The following is a 21,597-nucleotide window of genomic DNA, read 5'->3' as shown; positions in this document are numbered from 1 at the left end:
GGTGGGTGACGCCTGGTATGAGGCTTTACAGCTGCAATGTTTGCAATGTGCTGAATAGACAACTGGACTCAAGGCAGACAACGGCACAGACCGCTATTGGATTTGCAGTAATGGTGGTCATCTATAAGTTCTTCGATTTTCAAAGTATTCCTAGCTAGGAAAACAAGACACTCAATTGCTGCGGCCAGGAGATTGGAATGCACCACACTTTCATTCCGAGTTAGCAAAGATTGCTGGATATTGAGAATTATTCTGGGATAACACTTGAGTCAGGCATTTACACTTTGAGTTGCATGCTAGTACTGGAGTCATCGTTCCTCAGGATGACAAACTCTACACACTTGTTGTTTCGCAGGAGGAATCCTCGCCATGTACGGACGTTGTTTATTGGTTTTGAGTTTCGTATAGTTTTTCTGTATTGACAGTGGTACAGACGTAAAAATATATTGTAAGGAAGAGAAACACAATACTATTGTGTGTTTAATATGTTACAGGTGATGAACATGTGAGATTTAGAGACATTTAGATCACGGACTTGATTTACAAATACTGAAGGTAGTGGTCTACATAGAAACACATTTGTTTATTTGTTTCATAATGCGTGCGACAACCAAAAATATGACGTCCTGTTGTTGATACTACTGCTGGACAACCAGATCACTTAAGAGGACAAATACAAGTTTTAAGTGCTTTCCTAAAAGATCAGCAATTAAGTGTAATTGTGTTGGTAGGGCATTTTGCATGCAGAACCCGTATTTGAAAGGTAAAGGCCTTTGTGCCTAGTGCTCTGGAGGATTCAGAAGACAAGCTGTAATTGGAGGCTCTGAATGCATTTGTTGAGTGAGAGAAGTTCCCTGCACAAATTCATGGCATTTCCAATAAATAGCCTTTTTAACAGGTAGCCAGTGCAAGAGACGTAGTTGATGAGAAACCAAAACATATGCACGGAAGGTTTGGATAGGCCTGGCAGCCACATTTAAAAATGAATAGCAATCACATATTATGGTACAGGTAAAAACAGGTATTACAGGTAAGGTTATTTTGCACACCTATCATATAGGTGTCATTTATATTTCAGCCTTAGGATGTCACAGGAATTTCAGCCAATTATAAACGAGTAGGATTATAGAGACTGTCTCGGGGTATATCGTATGTTCTTTTAGGCAGAGCAAAGGTTGATTTCAGATGATCAAATACTAAAATAGTTTTTTTGTAGCTATCAATGCTTCTGCAGTGGGGTTTGAGACCAGTTGTAAGGCCAGGCAGAGTGAATACATCATTTGTATCTATTTCTCTCTTGCTTGTCTCATTCTCCTCTCCCCAGGTATACTAACGACCAACAGAAATATCCTTTGCGTGGTTGTTCAGGTATTATTGATATTACCATGGTTCCCGTTCTGGTTCCAGAATTACAGTTTAGTGCATACCTAACAATTGCATTCTTGAAAAAAAAATCACTATTTTCATATGCCTTAGTTCTCACTTTTGTCAAAACTGGAAACCCTTGGAAAACGAGTAAATTCTCATTTAAAGCTACATCAAAATAACATGATTTTACATTGCAAGAAGCATAGAGTTGAGTTAAACCTTCTGAGGTCCATTGTATGGTCATCACCATCCGTACAGGCTTCAGGTTTATTTCCGACTTCCATGTTTTCTTTGTTTATGTTTGTTCATGGTTACCGAGTGAGAAAATCTCATCCCGCAGTCGGTGCACTCATAAGGTCTCTCCCCAGTGTGTACTCGCTGATGTCTGGTCAGGTATATGGAGGCAATAAATCCCTTTCCACATTCACTGCATACATACGGTTTCTCATCAGTGTGTATTCGTTGGTGTGTGGAGAGGGTCCCAGAGTCCGAGAATCGCTTGCCACACGTTTTACATTCATAAGGTTTTTCTCCTGTGTGTGTTCGCTGGTGAATCTTCAAGCCCTGAGATTCTTTGAAGCTCTTCCCACATTCACAACACTTGTGAGGTTTCTCGCCTGTGTGCAGTTTTAGATGGGATTTCAGGGCACTTGTGGTTCTGAACATCTTGCCACATTCAATACATCTACATGGTTTTTCTCCAGTGTGAATTCGTTTGTGCACAAGCAAGCTTCCGGAGTGAGCGAAACTCTTTCCACAACTCTTACATGTGTAGGGTTTTAAACCTGTGTGAATTCGCTGATGAATTTTTAAATGTCCCAACAGTCTGAAATTATGCCCACACTCAGTGCAGGAATAGGGTTTCTCATCTGTGTGTAGTCTCTGGTGTAATTTTAAATTACCTAACTGGCCAAAACACTTCCCACATTCACTACAAGTAAATGTTTTTTCTCCAAAGTGCATACTCTGATGTTTCATCATGTTCCCTGACTGACTGAAGGACCTCCCACATTCAGCACAGGTATATGGTTTTTCTCCAGTGTGTGATCTCTCATGTATTGTCAGAGCTGACTGTGTAGCAAACCGTTTTTCACATTCAATACATATGTATGGTTTGAGTCCTACATGTCTTTTGTGATGCGCTCTCACATGTGCAGGATGTTTAAATCTCCTGTTACATTCACTACATGAATAGGGCTTATCATCAGTGTGCACAGTCCGGTGTAGCTGCAGTTTTTCTTTGCTACTGAATCTCTTTGGGCATTGAGTACAGAAATATGGTTTCTCTCCTGTGTGTAGTCTCACGTGTTTCCAGAGTGCTGATGAGTTCCTGAAGCAATACCCACATTTAAAACATTTGTAAGATTTCTCTCCTGTATGTATCCTTCTGTGGTTCACTAAAGTTCCTGGGAAGCTGAAGCTCTTTCCACAATCACCACATGTGTATGGTTTTTCTCCAGTGTGTGTTCGCTCATGAATGTTCAAGCCATCCAGGCGGCTAAAGCACTTACCACACTCACTGCATTTATATGGCTTTTCTCCTGTGTGTGTTCTCATATGAGATGTTAAGGTTGTAGAATGGCAGAAGTTCCTACCACATTCTATGCACTGAAATGGTTTTTCTCCTGTGTGAATGCGCATGTGAATTTTTAAGCCTGATGTGTCACGAAAACCCTTTCCACATTCATCACATTTTTTAGGTTTCTCTCCTGTGTGAATTACACTGTGACTTTTCAAATGTGATGAAAGTTTAAACCTCTTACCACATAAATTACAAGCATAGGGCTCTTCCCCAGTGTGTATTCGCCTATGTACTGTCAGGTGTGATGACTGGCTGAAATTCTTCCCACATGTGTCACATGAAAAGGGCTTCTCGCCTGTATGTATCCTATGGTGTTTGATGAGTTCTGATAATGAAGAAAAACCTTTCCCACACTCGCTGCATCCATGTGGCGTCTTTCTTTTCTCTCCTGTATGGACTCTTTGATGAGTCTGCAGACCATCTTTCCTATTAAAACGCTTTCCACATTCCGTACACTTGTATGGTTTATCTCTCGTATCCGTGCTTTGGGGAACACGATAGTAGTATGAAGAAGAGAGAGTCTTTCTACAAAGGCGTACATTAATTTTTCTGGGTTTACTCTGCCTTCTGAGGGTTTGGTCCTCACTAAAAGCATATTTGCTTTTGAATGTAAATGGATGTGTTACAGAGCGTAACTGTCTAGTTAAGGTTGAGCTACTGTGTAATATGGTTCCACATGTACTAAATGTTTGTAATCCCATATTCAGGTTTTGTGTCTTCAAGTTGTGTTTTTCATCGGTGTATGTTTTTTGATCCGTATCAAGAGTAGAGTTCACACTGAAAGGTTCCACAGAATCTGAGTGTGTGCATGTCTTCTCCTCTGTGTTTGCTGTTTGTTGATCAGTAAGGGTAACTGATTTGTTGTCACCGTGTCCACATTCAGGGATCAGATATAGATGGTCTCCGGTCTGAATCCGATTTCCTGTTTGCAACTTGTTTCGTGTTTTGTGGGATTTGATTTGCGATCCTAAAAAGTTGTTTTTTCCTGTCAATGTTGTTTCTAGTTCTGTACCTGGTTCAGGATCATACGTCTCATGTGACTGAACAGCTCCAATATCTGTCAGAGAAAAAAAGAATAAGACATGGATTATTAACTTACTGAGGTTTCAAACAAAATAATCAAATTATCAAATGAAACACTTACTAAAGCAATCAAGACTGAGCCTTTTAGCTGTAAATAGACAAACAACCCTCAAAAGAAAGATGAACTTTCATCTGATAGAAAATACAAAATGCAAACTGTTCCTGCAGATAACATACTCTTGCAAAAACCATGTCCACTTTAATAACACAGTGGTAGGAAGAACAGGATACCCTACTCATGTCAAAAATTAAACAATCAGCAGGTTTGAAGAGGCATCACTAATTTTTAAGAACCTATGATAACGCATTACAGGAAAGATGGCCCAAGATGGTTTAATTGAAGTAATCGTAGTACTTAAAATGTATATGATGCAAAACACTACCTGGGTTATGTCTAAGTATTTGAATAACAGGTGTCCACATTACCCAACATAGTGGTGGATGTTTCATTGACCTGGGAAGGATGAAAGTCTGTGTTGGCTGCATTAGAACCTATGACCTGCAAGTATTTGGGTTTATGGTCAGCCCACTTATCTACCTGAAGGCACATTCCAGATCAGGGATTTACCTAAGGTTTAACGCAGTGTCACAAAAGAAGGAATGTTGTGTTAGTTGTGAACTCATTGCTCTAGTCGAAACTATCATCATATGATCCTAGTTTGACTGTCAATTAAATTATGCTTTGCAATGTCTTAAGAAAGAGGATACAATATGTAGGTAGCAGGAGATAGGTCTGTGATTGGGTCTGCGGATGGCTTCTTAGGTAGGAGGGAGGACTGCTCTGTTTCTAGGCATCCGGGAAGGTGACTGTAGTGATGGAGGCATTCAGGATAGGGGAAAACACTGAGCTGATGGTTTGTAGCCCTTTGGCAAAGACGGAGTGGATGTAAAGTTCTGAAGGGGCTCTGGAGTGGACGGTTTTGTCTGTGGAAATGGGTGGCCAGACTGTCAAAGTGGTTTCTTTGGTTGAGATGGAGAAGTGTGTTGCAAGGTCGAATGGGTCTGGTTCAGGTTTGAAGTTGACGTATATGCTGGCGGTCTTGCTGCAGGAAAACGAGGACAGCTTGATGCAGAGGTCCTGCGAGGGGGCGATGCTGGTGGAGCTTGCTGCTGGGAAGTTAAAATCTTCCACAATTTCAAAGGTCTCTTGGCTGCTCTTGGTATGTTTATGTTAAGGGGATTTATAGAGTACAGCAGCTACTCACAGTGTGTCCCAGGGCTTTACTAGGCACAGATCCTTTAAGTAGTGGAGTTAAAATGCAGAACTAAAAAGCCATGTTTTACGCAATCGTCTGAAAACAGAAATATCCCTCACAGCCCACACCTGCTGTGTAAGAGCATTTCAATCTTTGGGTGCCAGGTGAGAGTAGGAGCTGCCACCCCAGCGTTTCCTTCCACACTTGGGAGTCACCACCAAAAGAGAGTTAGAAGCACGAAGGGATCTGGAAGGGAGGTAGGGAACCAACCTCTTGGCAAGATACTGGGAGCCAGACTTGTATAAAGCCTTATGAGTCCTGATGAGTCCTTTGAACCTCACCTGTTCTTTGATGGGAAGCCAGTGTAGTACACTCAGGCGTAGTTGGATGTGTGCCCTTCTGGGAAACTTTAACAGAAGCTGCGCCGCAGCATTCGGATCAATTGCAATTTCTCAGGCAAAACGGTGGTAACCTTAAGTAAAGGGAATTAGTGTAATCCAGTCTAGTAGAGATCAGAGCCTGAATCAGCGTTTCCTACTGCAGAGAGTGAAGAAGATGGAGGAACGTCTTAAGACTCTTTAGAAGTCCAAAACAGAGGCCATCAACACTTGCTATATGGGGAGCAAATGTGGTAGAAGTGTCAAACTTCAATCACTTTTATTGGCGTCATTTCGGTTTATACGCAAAGAGAGTTTGGTGGCTCAGATCAGCTTGTGGTAGCACCTGAGGGGACATGTGAAGGTGCTCCCGTCTGTCTTTTTCAGGGCTCATTGTCCATCTGTGTTACAGTTGTTTGCAGCGTCGCTTGGCCAGTCTTATCTCCTCTTTATACCAGCTTGTGATCTGGATCTTGTAGGTTATTAGATTTGAGGGAAGCCAGGACTTCAGCACAGTCTGTGATCCATTTAGTGATGGAGTCTGTTTATCCTATAGAATTTGTTGGTTTTAAAAAATGGATAGAATTTTATATCATTAATGGGTGGACATAAAAACATGCTTATTATTGGTGGGAAGCTGAGAAGCAGTCATATGATGAAACATTGTTCTAGAGAAGACTGATATTGGGATGTATGCACTACTCAGTACACATAGAAGCATCTAGCACTCAGGCTGAGATGAAGAAAATCCAACTTTCGAAGGGAGAAAGTGATGGCCTTAGACCTTATTGAGGTTTACATGTCAGTGTAAATGTTGGATCTGTAGGAGAAACTATAACATCGAATTTGAACAGTAAACATGAAAATACAACAAAAAAGCAGAAGCTGACACTGGTACCTAAGGATGCAGCTGCAGCATTAACACTGTGTGATAAAGATATTTGTTTAGGGAGGAATCGGGAATGAATCAAAAGGAAGGTCCAAGATTACTGTAAAGAGTTTGCTGACATCTCAAAACCGAAGAAAACGGTTGGCAATGTGCTGAACATGAAGTTAAAAAATAGATCTTCATTCCAGCAAAGACACAGAAACAACACTGAAATCGGTAGATTTTGAATTAGAAGCACTTGAACAACAAGGTACTACCTTCCGAAACGCCCTTTCCGGCAGAGACTCTAGCCACAGATTCATCATCTTTTGAATATTCTCCAGGCATCAGCCTGGACACAGACACTTTTTAGCAGTACCTCTGGGCGCTTATATAGACACCACTGCTGCATGCTAACATCAGGTACTTTCAAGACTGTCCGCACATACAGACGCACATCACCAATAGCAAGTTGGATGACCAGTGTTTAGAGTCCTAGACTTGGGTGGGAAGTTATTCATGGATCAAGTCCTGTCACAGAACGAGGTGGATGGGAGGGACAGTGAGACAACTACGGCTATATCGAGTCTCTACTACAAAGAGCGTTACTGAAGGTAAGTAACTTGTTCTTCTGATAGAGATTACTAACCGCAGATTCCTCACTTTTTCAAAATAGATACTAAAGCAGTACATATTCACAGATCGGTCTTTGAATGCCTCTCTCTGCAAACATGATTGTTCAGACAAAATGCTTCATGACTGTAAGGAGAGGCACCCACATATCCACCTGGGAAATCTCCATGACAGGGATCCCTCCTGCAAACACAATGGTCACAGATTTGGCCATCGTAGAATGAGCACGCAGTCCTTCAGGAGCTGCGTTTTGGCCAATGTGTAGCAGATCTTAATGCAAAGCACGATCTAGGGGGCGACAGCCCTCTTCTGCATAGCCTCGCCTTTTTCGATGCACAGAACTCCACAAAGAGCTGATCGTTCACTCTGTGTTCAATGGTACGATCAATATAAATGCTTAGCTCTTTTGGCATCCAAATGGTGGAGTCTCTCCTCCTCAGAGGAGGAGTGAAGCGAAGCATAAATTGACGGCAAGGTGATGTTTGATCGACGTAGAATGGTATCACAACTTAAGGCAAGAAAGATTCCAGCTAGTCTGGGAAGATGGTGTACGGCGAATTGACACAGAAAGCGTGAACGTCACTCACCCTCCACACAGGCGTTATTGTGATGAGGACACTGTCTTGAGAGTAAGAAGCTATAAGGGGCAGGTGTGAAACGGCTCAAAGGGAGTGCACATCAGAAATGTGAGAACCTAGTTAGGGTTCCACAGTGGCATGACAAAGGAAGAGGGAGGAAACAAATTTTTTAAACTTTCAAAAAGTAAATAACAACTGGAGACTTAAACAAGGAGGTCTAAAAGTCTGAAAGAGCTGAAAGGTACCTTTAACTGTTCCCACAGAAAAGCCTTTCCAGGCTATGGACAAAACAATAAAACAAAACGTCAGACAATGTTGACTGTAGGAGGGTCTATCTGCCAAGTACAACACCAAGCCAATGTCCTAATGTAATGCAACTGGTGCTATGTAAAGCGCTGTGATACCCGATTCGGGTCAAGTTCGCGCTATATAAAACTCTAAAAAAATAAATTTAAAAAAAAGCCACAAATCAGTCCCATTACATATACAGTTTTTGTTGAGGGACATGCTGCTGCCAAGATGTCATCACCCACCTCAAAGGAAAGTCATAGGCTTTCAGTGGCAGTTCACTCTAAAAAGCACAAAGGCCCCGGGTGAAGAACCCGCCCTGCTGCTTCGACAACAGATCCTCTCGAAGGGACAGCCTGATCGGAGGACAGATGCTCAAGACTAGGGGCCATATGTATCAAGCCTTTTTACCATTGGCAAATGGGCAGATTCTCAGAATGGGGAAAAGCCTTTTGGGATGTATCATCCTAAAAGGCCATCACAAAATATAGAATCGCAAAATCTCTATTTTGTGAATACATTTCATTTTATTTCATAAGGCTTTATTCGGAGCAAAAGACAAGTCCATAAAAGCACAGCATAAAAAGACAACAATATAAAACAACAGTCAAAAGCAGGAGATCCAACAGTTTAAAAAGGTTAAAAAAGCATACTTTTCCTTGCATTAATTGATTTAAGGAGAAAGGTAGCCGTATAAAAACAAACGTCGGGGTGATGTAAGTTTAAAAGCAAGCTCATGCAGTCTCGTATTGTCCTGACTCCAAATTTAGCAAACAGGGGTTTCAAGTAAGCAATCCGCAGGTATTTGTACAACTGACAGAGCAAAAGAAAGTGCACAGTGCTTTGGGGGGTGGTATTGTCACACGGACAAGGGCCAGCAGGATGTAAATGCTGAGAGGGGAAAGCAACAAGGTTGTGGACTACTACGGTTCTAAGTCTAGCCAACACAAACCGATGTGCCTTCCAGGTCACTTGTGACAAATACGGTTGGAAACCCACAAATTCATTTAAATCGTGATAAAGAACACAGGATGAGAGTTCAGAGCTATTTTGATGCCTCCTGGTGGAAAGCTGTTGTAAAAACAGTGCTTAAGTTCGATTTTAGACAGCTCAGTAGCCCCACATCGATCCGCAATGATGTGAATGTTAAAGATCTCACGAAAATTATCCACAATATACTTTAACCATGGGATCTTTAAATGATGGTCCAAAGAGAGGCAATCAGAAATAATGGCTCTGCACAATGAGGTCTCTTCGTTTATCCAAATGGAACGCCATAGCAACAGTGGCCTAAGGAGGATCAAGTCGGCAAGATGGTGAATACCCAGTTCATTGTGCACTAAAGCATTAGAAACAGAGCTTGGCAGGCACAAAAGTCTCTTCAAGAATACATTCTCCTCAACCTGAAGAGACCCTGCCGGGGCGTGGCCCCAAATGCCCGCTCCGTACAAGGCAATCGAGACACAACGGGACTGAAAAATTTTAAGCATGTCATGGACCCGCCTGTCTCCCAGTTTCGTAGCCATTGTGAAAATTCCATGAACACTCCTCGCCATCTTAGCCCGGACATTCTTATGTTCTTTGGCCCAAATGTTATTATTTGAAAAAATGACCCCCAAGTACGAAAAATTGTCAACGGCCTGGACCTTCTGTCCCTCTATAAAAAATGAGAACTGTTTCTTTCTGTTCCTTCGCCCGCATTCCATAACATAGGTTTTAGATTTATTTAACACTAACTTTCTGCTTTTAATGAATTGCGAAAAGCCGTCCATCAGCCGCTGAAGGCCGGTTGGGGTGCGTGAAATTAGGACCGCGTCATCCGCGTAAAGTAACACAGGGACGTTGTCCTCATTAATTTTGGGAGCATCCACTGCCAGAGATTTGAGAAAAGAATCAATCTCATTGATGAAAAGAGTAAAAAGCAGTGGGGCCAACACACATCCCTGTCTAATTCCACGCCCGATCTCAAACTTAATTGTACATTCCCCGTTGGAACCGTAACGGACACAAGCACGTAGTTTGGCATAAAGACGTGCTAGAAAGAACACAATGCCCTCGGGTGCCCCAATTTCAATTAGCTTTGCCCAGAGAATGCCATGGTCCACCAGGTCGAAGGCACTACTCAAATCCGCAAAGCAGAGATAAATAGTGCCGGTCTTTGCCAAGGTATATTTACCGATGAGCAGGTCTAAATTTAGACACTGCTCAATCGTACCACGACCCTTCCTGAACCCAAACTGGCTCTCTGCTAGAATGCCATTATCCTCAGCCCATTCTTCCAACCTTACTGGAAGCACTCTACTCATTACTTTTACGGAAGAATCCAACAAGGAGATTGGACGATAGTTCTTAACGTCCCCTCGGTTTCCTTTCTTAAATATTGGAATTAGGATGGATTCTTCCCAGGTAGGGGGCACCTCATTACGGACTGCTGCGTTGAAAATATTAGTTAACAAAGGCCCCCATACTTCAGGGACCAATTTATAAACATCGATTGGTACCCCGTCTGGACCCTGTGCTTTTCCTCCTTTACTGACCCTTATACTATCTAAAACCTCTTGGACGGTGATGATCAGTGGCATATGCGGCCACCTATCCCCTATATCCCTGGATGCACTGTCCGAATCAAAGATTTTAGAAAAATGAGAGACCCACTCTTCCTTCATAACGTTGGAAGTTAATTCAGGGATTTTATCATCTTTGAGGAATGGGGAATTAACTGTTTTCCAAAACAGGGTACAATTATTCAATTCAGCAGCCAGGGTCAAATTGTCCCATGCCTCCGGTTGGAGTTCCAATTTCCTCCATTTAAGGGTTTCTTTGTATCTGGCTCTAAGATCTACAACCAAACCCTTATCTCTTGGCGTAGCTGATAAAGTTCCTTTAGGGCCAGAGTACAAGCTGAATTGAACCACCCCCGCAGGCGTTCCTCCTTGTACTTGAGTGTACTAGTAAGCTTAGAGTCAATGACCGCATTAATACCAATAAAATACTCAATAGAGCCAGTGGTACCTTGATTGTCTTCTAAGATCCCTGTAATACCTGCCAGGCAACTAGTGATGATTGAATCAGACATGATTTCAGCCTTATCCCCCTTCCACCTGAGTCTGGTGCCATTAGGGCGCACAGCCTCAATGTTGTTAACAATACACCCCGGAATGCGGGTCCCTTTGTTTTCCCATAGCATGGCCTCTACTATCAGGCAATTGTGGTCACTAAGCTGGATGTCTATAACTTTAGGTGCCATAGTACAGGCCTCAAGACTCGAGGAGATACAAATAAAATCAATAACAGAATTCGCTCCCCGGCCTGTGAAAGTTGGGCAAATCTCCTCCTGTTCATTTTTCTCATTAACCATAATATACATGTTATGTGAGTCAAGGAGACTGTTTAGGCATCTCCATAATGGTTATGTTGAAAATGGGGGACTCCATCTCCATGACAGTCCACCGCCCCACATACATTGACATCTGAGAGTGGGCAGGTAGTGGCGTTAAAGTCCCCTGCCATGAACAAATCAAACATTACATTGGAATCCTTAAGGATGTCATCCAATGCACTTGATAGTGCTCTAACCACCTGATCCCTAGTATCATCAAAAACGTTGTTATAAAAATGTATTAAGAGAATATTCCTACCTCCTGTTTTGTGCAGCCATAAAATCTGGGAATGAACCCCAACTTGTACGTATTTTTTGACCAGCAGAGGAGTTTGGACAGAAATCAAAATCAAAAGGCCCCCCTTAGCTCTACCTGATAGGGAACCGGTAGCAGGTAGCTGGTAAGAGACAAAACCATTATATCCTTTAAAGTCCCTACACCAGGTTTCCTGTAAACAGATAATATCAAAGAGAGCTAAAAATTCAGTCCAACCCAGACAGTCTGATTTGGACCCAATACCCGCAATATTCCAACTGGCAATATAACAGCTGGAAAAACCGGAGACACCTGACCCCATAGGAGAACAGTTACTACCCTGCTGGAAAAAAGCGATGTTAGAAGTATCCGATAATAACTCCGGGCAACCTACTGCATCACCCTCCTTGCCCAAAAGCGTACAATCTACAGTTGTCCCAGAAATGTTAACCATAGGCCCTGATAAACAAACACTTTGACCCATACCAGACGAGACCTGTCTCTCCGAGATTTCTGGGGGTACCGTACACAGCTCCAGTAATGACTCCGAGCAACCTACTGGATCACCCTCCTTGCCCATAGGCGTACAATCTACAGTTATCCCAGAAATGTTAACCATAGGCCCTGATATACAAACACTTTGTCCCATATCAGACAGAGCCTGTCTCTCCAAGGTTTCAGGGGATACCGTACACAACTCCAGTCAATCGTTTTGATCCAGCCCACTAAAGCATTGGAAACGATTAACGGTGTTCACCTGGAAACTATTTGGAAAGCTATGCAAAGCTTCTCCCCTCGTTCTCTCCCCCCCCCCCCCGTGGTTACTAGGATGATGGCTAGTGTGTTGTCTATAAAAAAAAGCCCAAAGGACGGAGTGAAATGCCCTGCTCGTTACAGGGGCGAGAAGTGGCTCGAATCAGAGCTGTCGTGGCAAGGTGTGGGTTACGGAAATTAATGATAACGCAATCCCCAGAGATGTTCTTCGGGGACGTGCCAATCCAGTTGGTTCTAGTTGTGGCCAAGATTTGGTCCGCCAGGGCCACTGGAAAGCCACACTCCCGATTGAGCCATGCCACAGTTTTGTATTTAAGGGAGTCATGTGATTCCATAGAGCGGTGAAGCCCATCCTCCCTGATTGGTGTAACGTTAGTCAGGACTGCTACATAGGGTGCGCAGTCCGGTGGGAGGTTCGGTTGAGAGAGGCCACAATTATTAGACTTCCCCCTTTCGGTAGTCTTCAACTGATTCCCCGGGACACGGGTAGTGGGGGGGTTCAAAGGGACATCACTAGAGCATAAAGGTGTTACTGCAATGACATTAATAGTGTCCCCTGTAGACGGTAGTTTTGGTTTGCCAGTTACGCCCTGCTGTTCGAAAACTGTTATGGGACTACTGTTTGGCTGTGCAGGAATGCTAGAGCCTGCACAGGCCACTCCAACACTGGATGTGCCTTTGTTGGATTGCACTGGCTTACTAGTCCTGCCCCCAGCCACAGCAGCTGGTTGCGGACTGTTGTTTAGTTTCAAGCCGGATTGCACCAACACACCCAATCTAATCACTTCCCTAGAAACAGCCTCGAGTTTATCCAGGAGTGGAAGGACAATTTTATCTAACTTGGCATCAATCATACCAATAAGCAGCTCAAGCTGATCCGGAGCTAGTTTCAAGTGGGTGGAATAAACGTCCTTATGAAAACAATTTGGCTCAATGGGGCCCCCATTTGATACAGAGACAGTGTTCTTTTTACTTTTACGACCCCCCTTTTTAGACAGTACAGGTCTATTTAGAGGTCTCCCTGACCTCAACACTCTATGAGTTTTGGGGCCACGGAACCCGGGGCGTCAGAGTCATTATGGGACTCGTTTGCATCGGATTCCTCTGCATCAGATTCCTTGTGAGGGTCCTCAACATCAACTTCAAGGATATCCTGTGATGGCTCTATTTTGTTGGTTCCCTCCCTGGTTGGACAATCCGGAGAGACCGTTACACAACTGTCATCAATGGTGGGAATCAACAAGGGGGTAGGCAAAGGGACAGGGATCTCAGCAGAGACTAGCTGGATCGTGGGGTCAGGGACACTTCCTAGACCAAGGGACAGTCTTTGTTCCTTATTAATCTTGTCTACTACTTTAACTAAGTAGTTGTCAAGTGTAGAGACAATGGGGCGGGAATTCCCGACTGACTTGGGCATGTTGCCTTGGAGAAAGGTACAAAGGTACAAAATAACCAGCACAGATATTACCAAATGAGAAAAAAAAAAATAGCTATTAAATCCGAATAGCACTTAATATGAAATGACTTAAAAACACAATTATAAAATAAACGACAACCAATATCATACCCCTAGATTGGGAACTAGGTTAGGGATACTGTTTTTTACCGGGAGTAGACCAATGTTCAGGCAAACGGCAGAGTCTAAGAGTCCAAATGCGCTCCAAAATTATAGAACGTGTGACGAGCAGGGGCGTGGCTAGCAGGGTGCGCAGGCCGGGTCAGACAGATCTCGCAGGGACTCCTGGACTAGTGAGTCCCAACGGCGCTCCTCCCCTGCTGCACTTGCTGAGTTTGTTTTTCCTCCCCAAACACCACCGGGAATGTCCCGGTTCCACGGAACAGCACCCGCGAAGCCGCAAAGCTGCAAGGCACTGGCGGGACAGGACAAGCTCCAAAGGACAGAGCTTCAGGGGTAAGTCCGCCTGCAGGAGTCACACTTGGGACCCAAGTAACCCACCGGTGCTTCGGCGCACCTGACCGCTTGCTTGTGTTGCTTGTATAGCTGCTTGGTTGCCCAAACCGCCTGCACCGCAGTCCGGCCTCAGGTCCACCTCCGCCTCCCGAAGTCTCTCCGAAGACTCCTCCGACCCCACTGCGTTACCCTCGTGGACCAGCCAACTCATCGCGTCAGTCAGTCAGGTGAGTTGACTGCTAAGATCCGTTTCAGTGGTGTGTTTCGGAAGGGTGCGCAGTCCGGTCCAGGGGGCAGGCGGGTGGAGTTCCAGTGAGCCACACTCACTGCCACGGTCTTCACAGCCACGACTATCCCGCCAAACTGAAAGGTCTCAGGAGGTTAGGGCGGTTAGGACGAAACAATGTAGCAACTCGCTGTTACAATTACAGCTCTTAGCAACCAGGCAAAAGTTCAGGCGGTTAAGGCAGTTTAAAGTGAAACAATGTAGCGACTCGCTGCTGCAATTAACTTTGTTTGCCGAGAAGCAGTCACCATGACCGAATCAACACTTTATCCTCTTTATACGCTCTTACCGGGAGTTTTACTGCTCCTCTCGGACAATCGGACCATCGCAGTCTCCCTTTCCTGTAGCGTTCCTTTCAACGATACTGCGGTACTGCCGCCACCGCCAATGATCACAGCTGCAGCGCTTACACACTGGAACGCGAAACACGCTGCGCACGCGGTAACGCTGAGCACGCTGGAAACTCTGGAAACGCCGTGGCTTCTCAACCTCCGCGCTCCTGCTGACCTGCCTACCGCCTATCCGACGATCAATAAACCGCCCAGCGCGGAATTGCAAATTGCGATTCCTTAAATGCAATTCTGGAAGCACCACGACAAATTTGCTATTTGGCCTTAAGGAATTGCAAATTACCACCAACTTCAAGTTGGTGGTAATTTGCGATTTTCTTTAAAAAAGCACTTGATTTTTTAAAAGTGCCATATGTCGCACATACATGCCCTCAGGGCATGTATGTGCGCAAAACGTGCACACATGCATATTTCAGGGGTGCAACAGGGTGTCCTATTGGCACCCTTGCAACCTTGAAATTGCATTCTCAATTTACGATTCTCTAATTGGTAATCGCAAATTGAGAACGTCTTCCCATTCATTCCTATGGGTCTCCCGGCCCATAGGAATGAATGGGAAGGTATTTCTTATTTGCGAATCTCAATTTGTGATTCGCAAATAAGGAATATGTAGGATTCACAAAATATTTAGCAAATCCTACATACATTGCATTTTGCGATTCTCTAATTGCAATTTGAGAATCGCAAAACTTTTTTAATACATATGGCCCAATGAGCTCTGAACACCATAAGTTCTATGCCCAATTTGGGGCCACTAGGAGGACTTGGGCTCGGTTGGTCTTGATCTTCTTGAGAACTTGGGGCAGGAGTCATACCAGTGGAAAGGCATGCAGGAGTCCCGAGTTCCACTTGCGGAAGAATGCGTCTCCAAGTGAGACACACCTTGGAAACTAGAACATGAAGAAGGGTTTACACTGAACGTTATTGGCAGTGGCACACAGATAGAGCCATGGTTCTTACTGTTATAGTTCCCTCTAACATGCGCGCTTGCGTGCATGCTCACGTCCTTTCTCCAGCGCGCATACACTGTCCCACAGTGCGCATGTCAACTAGGGAGAACTTGCCAGCCATATACTTAAAGATAACATGAGCGGCAAAAAAACGGTCCCTTTGTTGGCAAAGTGCGAGAAGCGGTGGCAGGGTTTTAGCAAAGCCGGTCGGAAGAGCAGGTGTTTCTGCTACAGGCTCACTGCATTTGGAACATCCGAGATTGCCGCTTCTACACCTGCTGCTTGCTTGGTTAGTTTTGAAGGCCTTACAGGATTGTGCGGGGGCGTTTAGCACTATATTTAGAGCTGCTGACTATGGAGCCACAGAGCCCAGTTTGAATTCCGGTCTGTTTATGTTTTGTATTTTGTGTTCGTTCCCCATAAAAATGTCTGAAAGGTTTAATAATAGCCACAGATTTGAATGTTGTAATTGAGCAACTTCTAGTCTGTGACTGTGTCCCAACACTTGGATAGCAGGTCCAGCGAGTCTGTATTCAAACGGAGAGGCGCTGCGATTGCGCTGTAATTTGAGTGCAGCCAGAACAGTAAACCCAGGGGCAGTGGGGGTTTATGAATAGGTAACCCAAACTGTGCATGTGCAACGTTCCCTCCTGTCCCAGTGACACTGAGATGGAGGGAGGCAGAGTCTACCCACATAAAACATTGAAGACAAATGTTGGGAAGCTGTGCATTTTCACCATCCTGTCACTTTGGCCAAATCCTATAATCTCCGAGTGCCTGTGATTAATGAGTGAGTGCTTGTGTAATGTAACAGGTGCTCATTTAAAGTGCTCCAATGCCTTTGGGCCAAGTGTGCGCTATATAAAACCGAAGAAAACCGATTCAGCAGCAGCAGCGTTTGGGGGCAGGCACAACGTAGGCATTCATGTATTGTCCATGGCATTTATTTATTGGAGTGGAAGTGGCCTGCATTTCAGCCACAGTATGAGGAGCTGCTCCAGTTATGGGATTGACTGGTTCCCACTTCACGTTTAAAATCACTTTTCATAAATACTTTTCAAATAGTCTGATGCGCCAAGGAGAAATGCATTTGCATGTAACAGAGACAGTTTCTTGAACTTTGATGGCAAGCCTACCGTATTCTACACAATGTATGCTGAATGATTTACATTCCACATATGTTCAAAGTTCGTGCACGGGCCACCTTGACGACTCTCTCTGTTAATGTCTTGGCACGCCCGCTTCTTCTCCCAGGTACTCCTCTTGCTTTGCAGCTATATACATGTATGGAAAAGGAAAGCTGGGCAGAAACACAAACAAGTGTGCGACCCTTTCCAAGTCATGCCATTTACATAAGGTGCTGGGGAATGAAGGGCTCTGGTTGGCTGTTATCCTGGAGGGTCATCTTACAACATCATGACCTTTTGCTATTTCACCATGAGATCACTACAAAAACCTAACTGTGTGTGACATTCAGGAATTAGAAAACTTTCACGAAGAGAACACATAAATTGGTAGCCAAGGCGTATCAACAGAAAGGTGGAGAAGCCAAAGGGAATGGGGTCATGAAAATCAGTCTGAAGAGACTGTGGGACGGGCGGGTAGTCGCGCTCTACAAACACTGATTGTTGTCAACTTAAACATTTACTTTTTAGGTCTCGCCTGGTGAACGCAGCGCACAGCGCTGTCGCCAGCGAGATCTATTGTTGCTGACTTGCCTCGGAAGTGGGACAGGAGATGGGCACGAGCAGGACTTTTGGCGATTGTAGTCTGTGGACGCGCTTGTGGAGAGCGCTTGCAATGATGTGTATAGCCACGTGGCGTGCACATCTTCTGTCCCCCTTCCATCCTCAGCAGCCTCATGCACTTTCACTTTCCATCCCCCCCGTCGGCTCCACGGAGACAGCTTGTTTAATTACAGTCTCCATTCAATTACCTCAGCCACATTCCCAATGTTGAATAATGAAAAGTATCAGCTTTTCGAACAATGTGTACTGAACTCCCCAGTACTTTAGCAATAAAGATACATCCGGCGATGCACAATAATCCCTCAGCAGCAAAACACCAAGAGCTGATCCCAGTGCTTTATACATCACACATCTACCAACAGATAGGGCACTAACACTGCCAGACCGATGACAACACACATCCTAACCCAACAGAGAAATGAACAATAAACATAGAATTCAGTTATTCGCAGATGCGCAAAAAAAGATCCATCCTCACGATAGAGATTGATTTAAGAAATCTATACAGCGCTTTATAAAAGTCAAATCCAGATTTTTTAGAGTCAGAATTGGATATTTTCCAATAAAGTTTTCTAACTAAGTCCCTTTTAAAGCACCTTCCACTTCAAGACATTTCAATGGGAAACAATGCTCTATTTTCCCTCCTTTTAAGCACCGTCCTTTCAACCCACTAACATCGAGAAGGGATCAACGATTTCCCCAAAATATAGCGAAAGTAGAAAAACTCTGTAGTTACCTCTTAGAACATATCTTGAGCCTCATTCGTGCAGGCAGACTCTGACAAAGGAGCCACAGAGAAAGCAACTTCTCTTTTCACAGCCAGCAGGGGAGGGGTGAAGAAAGAGCAAACTTTTCGGTGGTTTCAGACGCAAAGCTGCGCCTCCTTCCAAGGGGTCCTGTCGGCCAGGGTATCCTTGCGCTGCTGCTGGAGGGGCCATACAGTGGACCAGAGTTGCTGGGGAATATTCGGGCCCCCCTCGCATCAGATAGGGGGAGGGAGCCCTCCCTGGAGCCTGTGTGTCACCGCTTACGAGGAAGTAGTGCTAAGGCTGTTCCAGCCCTGCCCACGCACTGCAGCTTCCTCCCTCTCCGCCTACAGCTTTTTTTCTTCACAAATGTCAACTTTATCGCTTGACAGTGAAGCAAGAATCGTGTACCTCCAAGATGGCCGCCACGGATGCGACGGGCAGAGGGTGCGCGCGCTCCTCCGCTAGCCCGTCTTCTACTTACACGGCCTTCTGCGAGGGCGCCCTCTGCGCATGCGCATATTTCAACCATAGGAGCGGGAAATGGCGGATTTAGGGTGAGTGAGGAAGTTGATGCTTCTTCGGGGTGCGCTGATGCCTGCAGAGTGCTGGGACTTGCTATCTAAGTAATAGGTTACGCACGGATTCGTCCACCTTTTGAAGTCTGTCTGCAATGCTTTTGTTGTGACCAGCGGATACATCGATGTCATGGTAGCTTTGCATTCTGGGACGTGTACTTTTGGCCATTCAATTTGAACAACTCTTTCTTGTTACAAATCTACTGGGGGCTACTTTCAGCGTTGGTTTTCCCACCAGGAGGATTTATAAACGCTGCCCCCGCCTGCGTGTAGCCACGTTCTCAAGTTGTGTGTGTTGTCTAAGGGTGGCCATACTTTTGACAGTAAACATAATTGTCGCTATTTCTTAACTTTAATTTTCCACTCCACACACCCGCCTCCCCCTGAGCGAGCAGCAACTGCACTGTCGAGTAGGCAATAATGGACCCATCGCGTACGCCCACTCAAACACTACACACCCCATGGCACACCCCAGTTCAGTTCTCCCCCAGTTCCCCTCTATGGCAATGCTCTGCTACAACACAGACCACATCCTCACTGAACAAGATATTGATGTACTCCCTATGTTGACGGAGGTCTACTCTAATACCTATGTACCACAACTCTCTCTGCGACACACGCTGTATGTACGTTTAAACCTCAAAATGCCAATAAAAAGAATTTTCAAAAAAAAAAAAATATCTTAACTTTAATTTTCACTTTTTAATCTCCGAAAAACATTAGTTTTAGCATAACATACAACTGAGTATGTTGTGCTGTCGTTTTGCACAGCAGCTGTTCAGATAAGTCCCCCGTCCATTAACACAAGCATGTTCATGCCTGTTTAATTCCATACCATAAGCAGCTTCACTGTAATTATGCGGCAGGAGAATTAGCCACCAGGTCACATATCCTCACTAATTAAGCCACAATAACAAACCGTAAACAAAGGTAACTCACCACATTACTTCCTGGTAATAGGGTAATTTGCCCAAAAATACGGTGAAAACGTAAGCAGGCTGCAGATTTTGGTGCATGGGTGAGATATGGAAAGCTGGCTAGACGCGACAGAACAAGTTATAAAGATCCTCTTGCAGCCAAGAGCAGCACCCAAACAGAAGAGGCCAAGCAGACATGCTCTTCTCTTATCGCCAAGATGCCAACATTGGTGCTCCCAGGTTCCAACAATCCTTGCTAATTCTTATCAGCATCACTTGAGCAAATAAAGCATACTTAGACTGGAAATAACGGATCTCGAAGAATCGGCTTAATTTCAATTAGTACAAATTCTAATGTCTGACTAGTCTTTTTTTTTTTTTTACTTTTAATCAGCATTTGACAAAAAGCAGCTGTAACGGTTTGGGAACTAATAAGAACCTCTGGGGTTTTTGAGGTTGCTGGCTGCAGGACACACCAGGATTGCGCAGGAGCAGGTTCGAGGGGAGACAGGCCTGTAGTGCTGGGGCCAAGTCAGTGGGCGTCTTCCTCTTGTTAGCTGGCTGCATGGCTGTTCGGTCCTTCTTCTTGTTTCTGGATCTGAGGAAGCAAGGTTCAGGGTGCCCCCTAAATACTAGATTTAGGGGCATTACAGGTAGGTAGAGAGCAGGGACCAATTTGTCCCTTCCCTGGGGTGGGTACACCCCCTATTACGCCACCCTCCAGTGGGAGGGGGGTACGAGCCTGTCCCTGGTTGGTGGGGTACCCCCATCCTCAAACTGATGGGGACTCAGAGTTGTACTTCACCTCGCCTCCCCCACCTGAGGGTTGGAGTTGGCAGAGGTGGGCACACCTCTCTCCCTCACATGTTTTTCCCGCCGATTCTCCCACCCAAAGTGAGGGGCAGAACCAGTGGGGACCAGTTGCTGAAAGCAGCAAGTGGTCTGGGGAAGCTCACAAAGGCGGTATGCCTTTGAAGCTTCCCCTTCGTAAACCCTGCCCATCCTGGGGGAGGAGACTTGGTACCTTGTCCCAGGATGTGCATTGTTTCAAGCCGCGGAGAGCAGCCACTCAGTTTGGACACTAGTGTTAGGTTAGTTTTCAGGGGGCATCTCTAAGATGCACTCTGTGTGCATTTTCCATTAAATCCCACACTGGCATCAGTGTGGGTTTAATGTGCTGAGAAGTTTGATACCAAACTTCTCAGTTTTCAGTGTAGCCATTATTGTACTGTGGATTTCCTAATGACAAACTCCCAGCACCATATACTCTTAAGGGCATTACTGCACTTACAATGTCTAAGAATGTATTTAGACACTGGTATAGTGCACCAGCTAGAGGGGTGACTGATCTACGCCAGGGCAGAGGGTTATAGGCATGGCACACAGGGATGTGTGCCACAACGGCTCTTTACTTTGTTCTGCACCAAAACACCCAGCCTGCAAAGGCAGTGTGCGAGTGTAATAGTAAAGGTCCTCTAAGGGTGGCACAATAAGTGATGTTCCCTGAGAGGCCTTCTCTGGTCACAGTGCCCTAAGATGACAATTGGCTTTAGTTTTGGGGAAAGAACACAGGCCCTGGGAACCTGACTGGCAGGGACCCAGGGCACACCAAGTAAAAGTGCATCAGTAGTCTTGCAAAAAGTGTGGGGGGGTTACTGCAACAGAAACCCACTTTCCTACAATATGTGTTTATTAAAATTCTCTCTCTCTGTCTATCGGCTAGCTTCA

The 21,597-nt window shown here is 44.9% G+C and overlaps 1 protein-coding gene across 9 annotated transcripts in view; it reads right to left on the bottom strand.

The window, feature by feature from the left end:
* Window positions 1-344: 344 nt before the first annotated feature.
* The window catches only part of LOC146863582 (uncharacterized), a 136,361-nt gene continuing 115,108 nt past the window's right edge, over window positions 345-21,597 (bottom strand). For all 9 annotated transcript variants that reach the window (XM_085627400.1, XM_085627389.1, XM_085627426.1 and 6 more), the window contains one exon: window positions 345-4,007. In XM_085627400.1, coding sequence (XP_085483526.1) covers window positions 1,636-4,007 — 2,372 coding nt within the window. In that variant the 3' untranslated portion in view covers window positions 345-1,635. The remainder of the gene's footprint in view (window positions 4,008-21,597) is intronic.

The sequence above is a fragment of the Triturus cristatus genome, chromosome 2_1, assembly GCF_964204655.1.
Source record: "Triturus cristatus chromosome 2_1, aTriCri1.1, whole genome shotgun sequence".
In the NCBI taxonomy this organism is placed as follows: Eukaryota; Metazoa; Chordata; class Amphibia; order Caudata; family Salamandridae; genus Triturus; species Triturus cristatus.
Note: the sequence above shows the minus strand (reverse complement) of the source record. Positions and strands in the feature narration are given on the sequence as shown.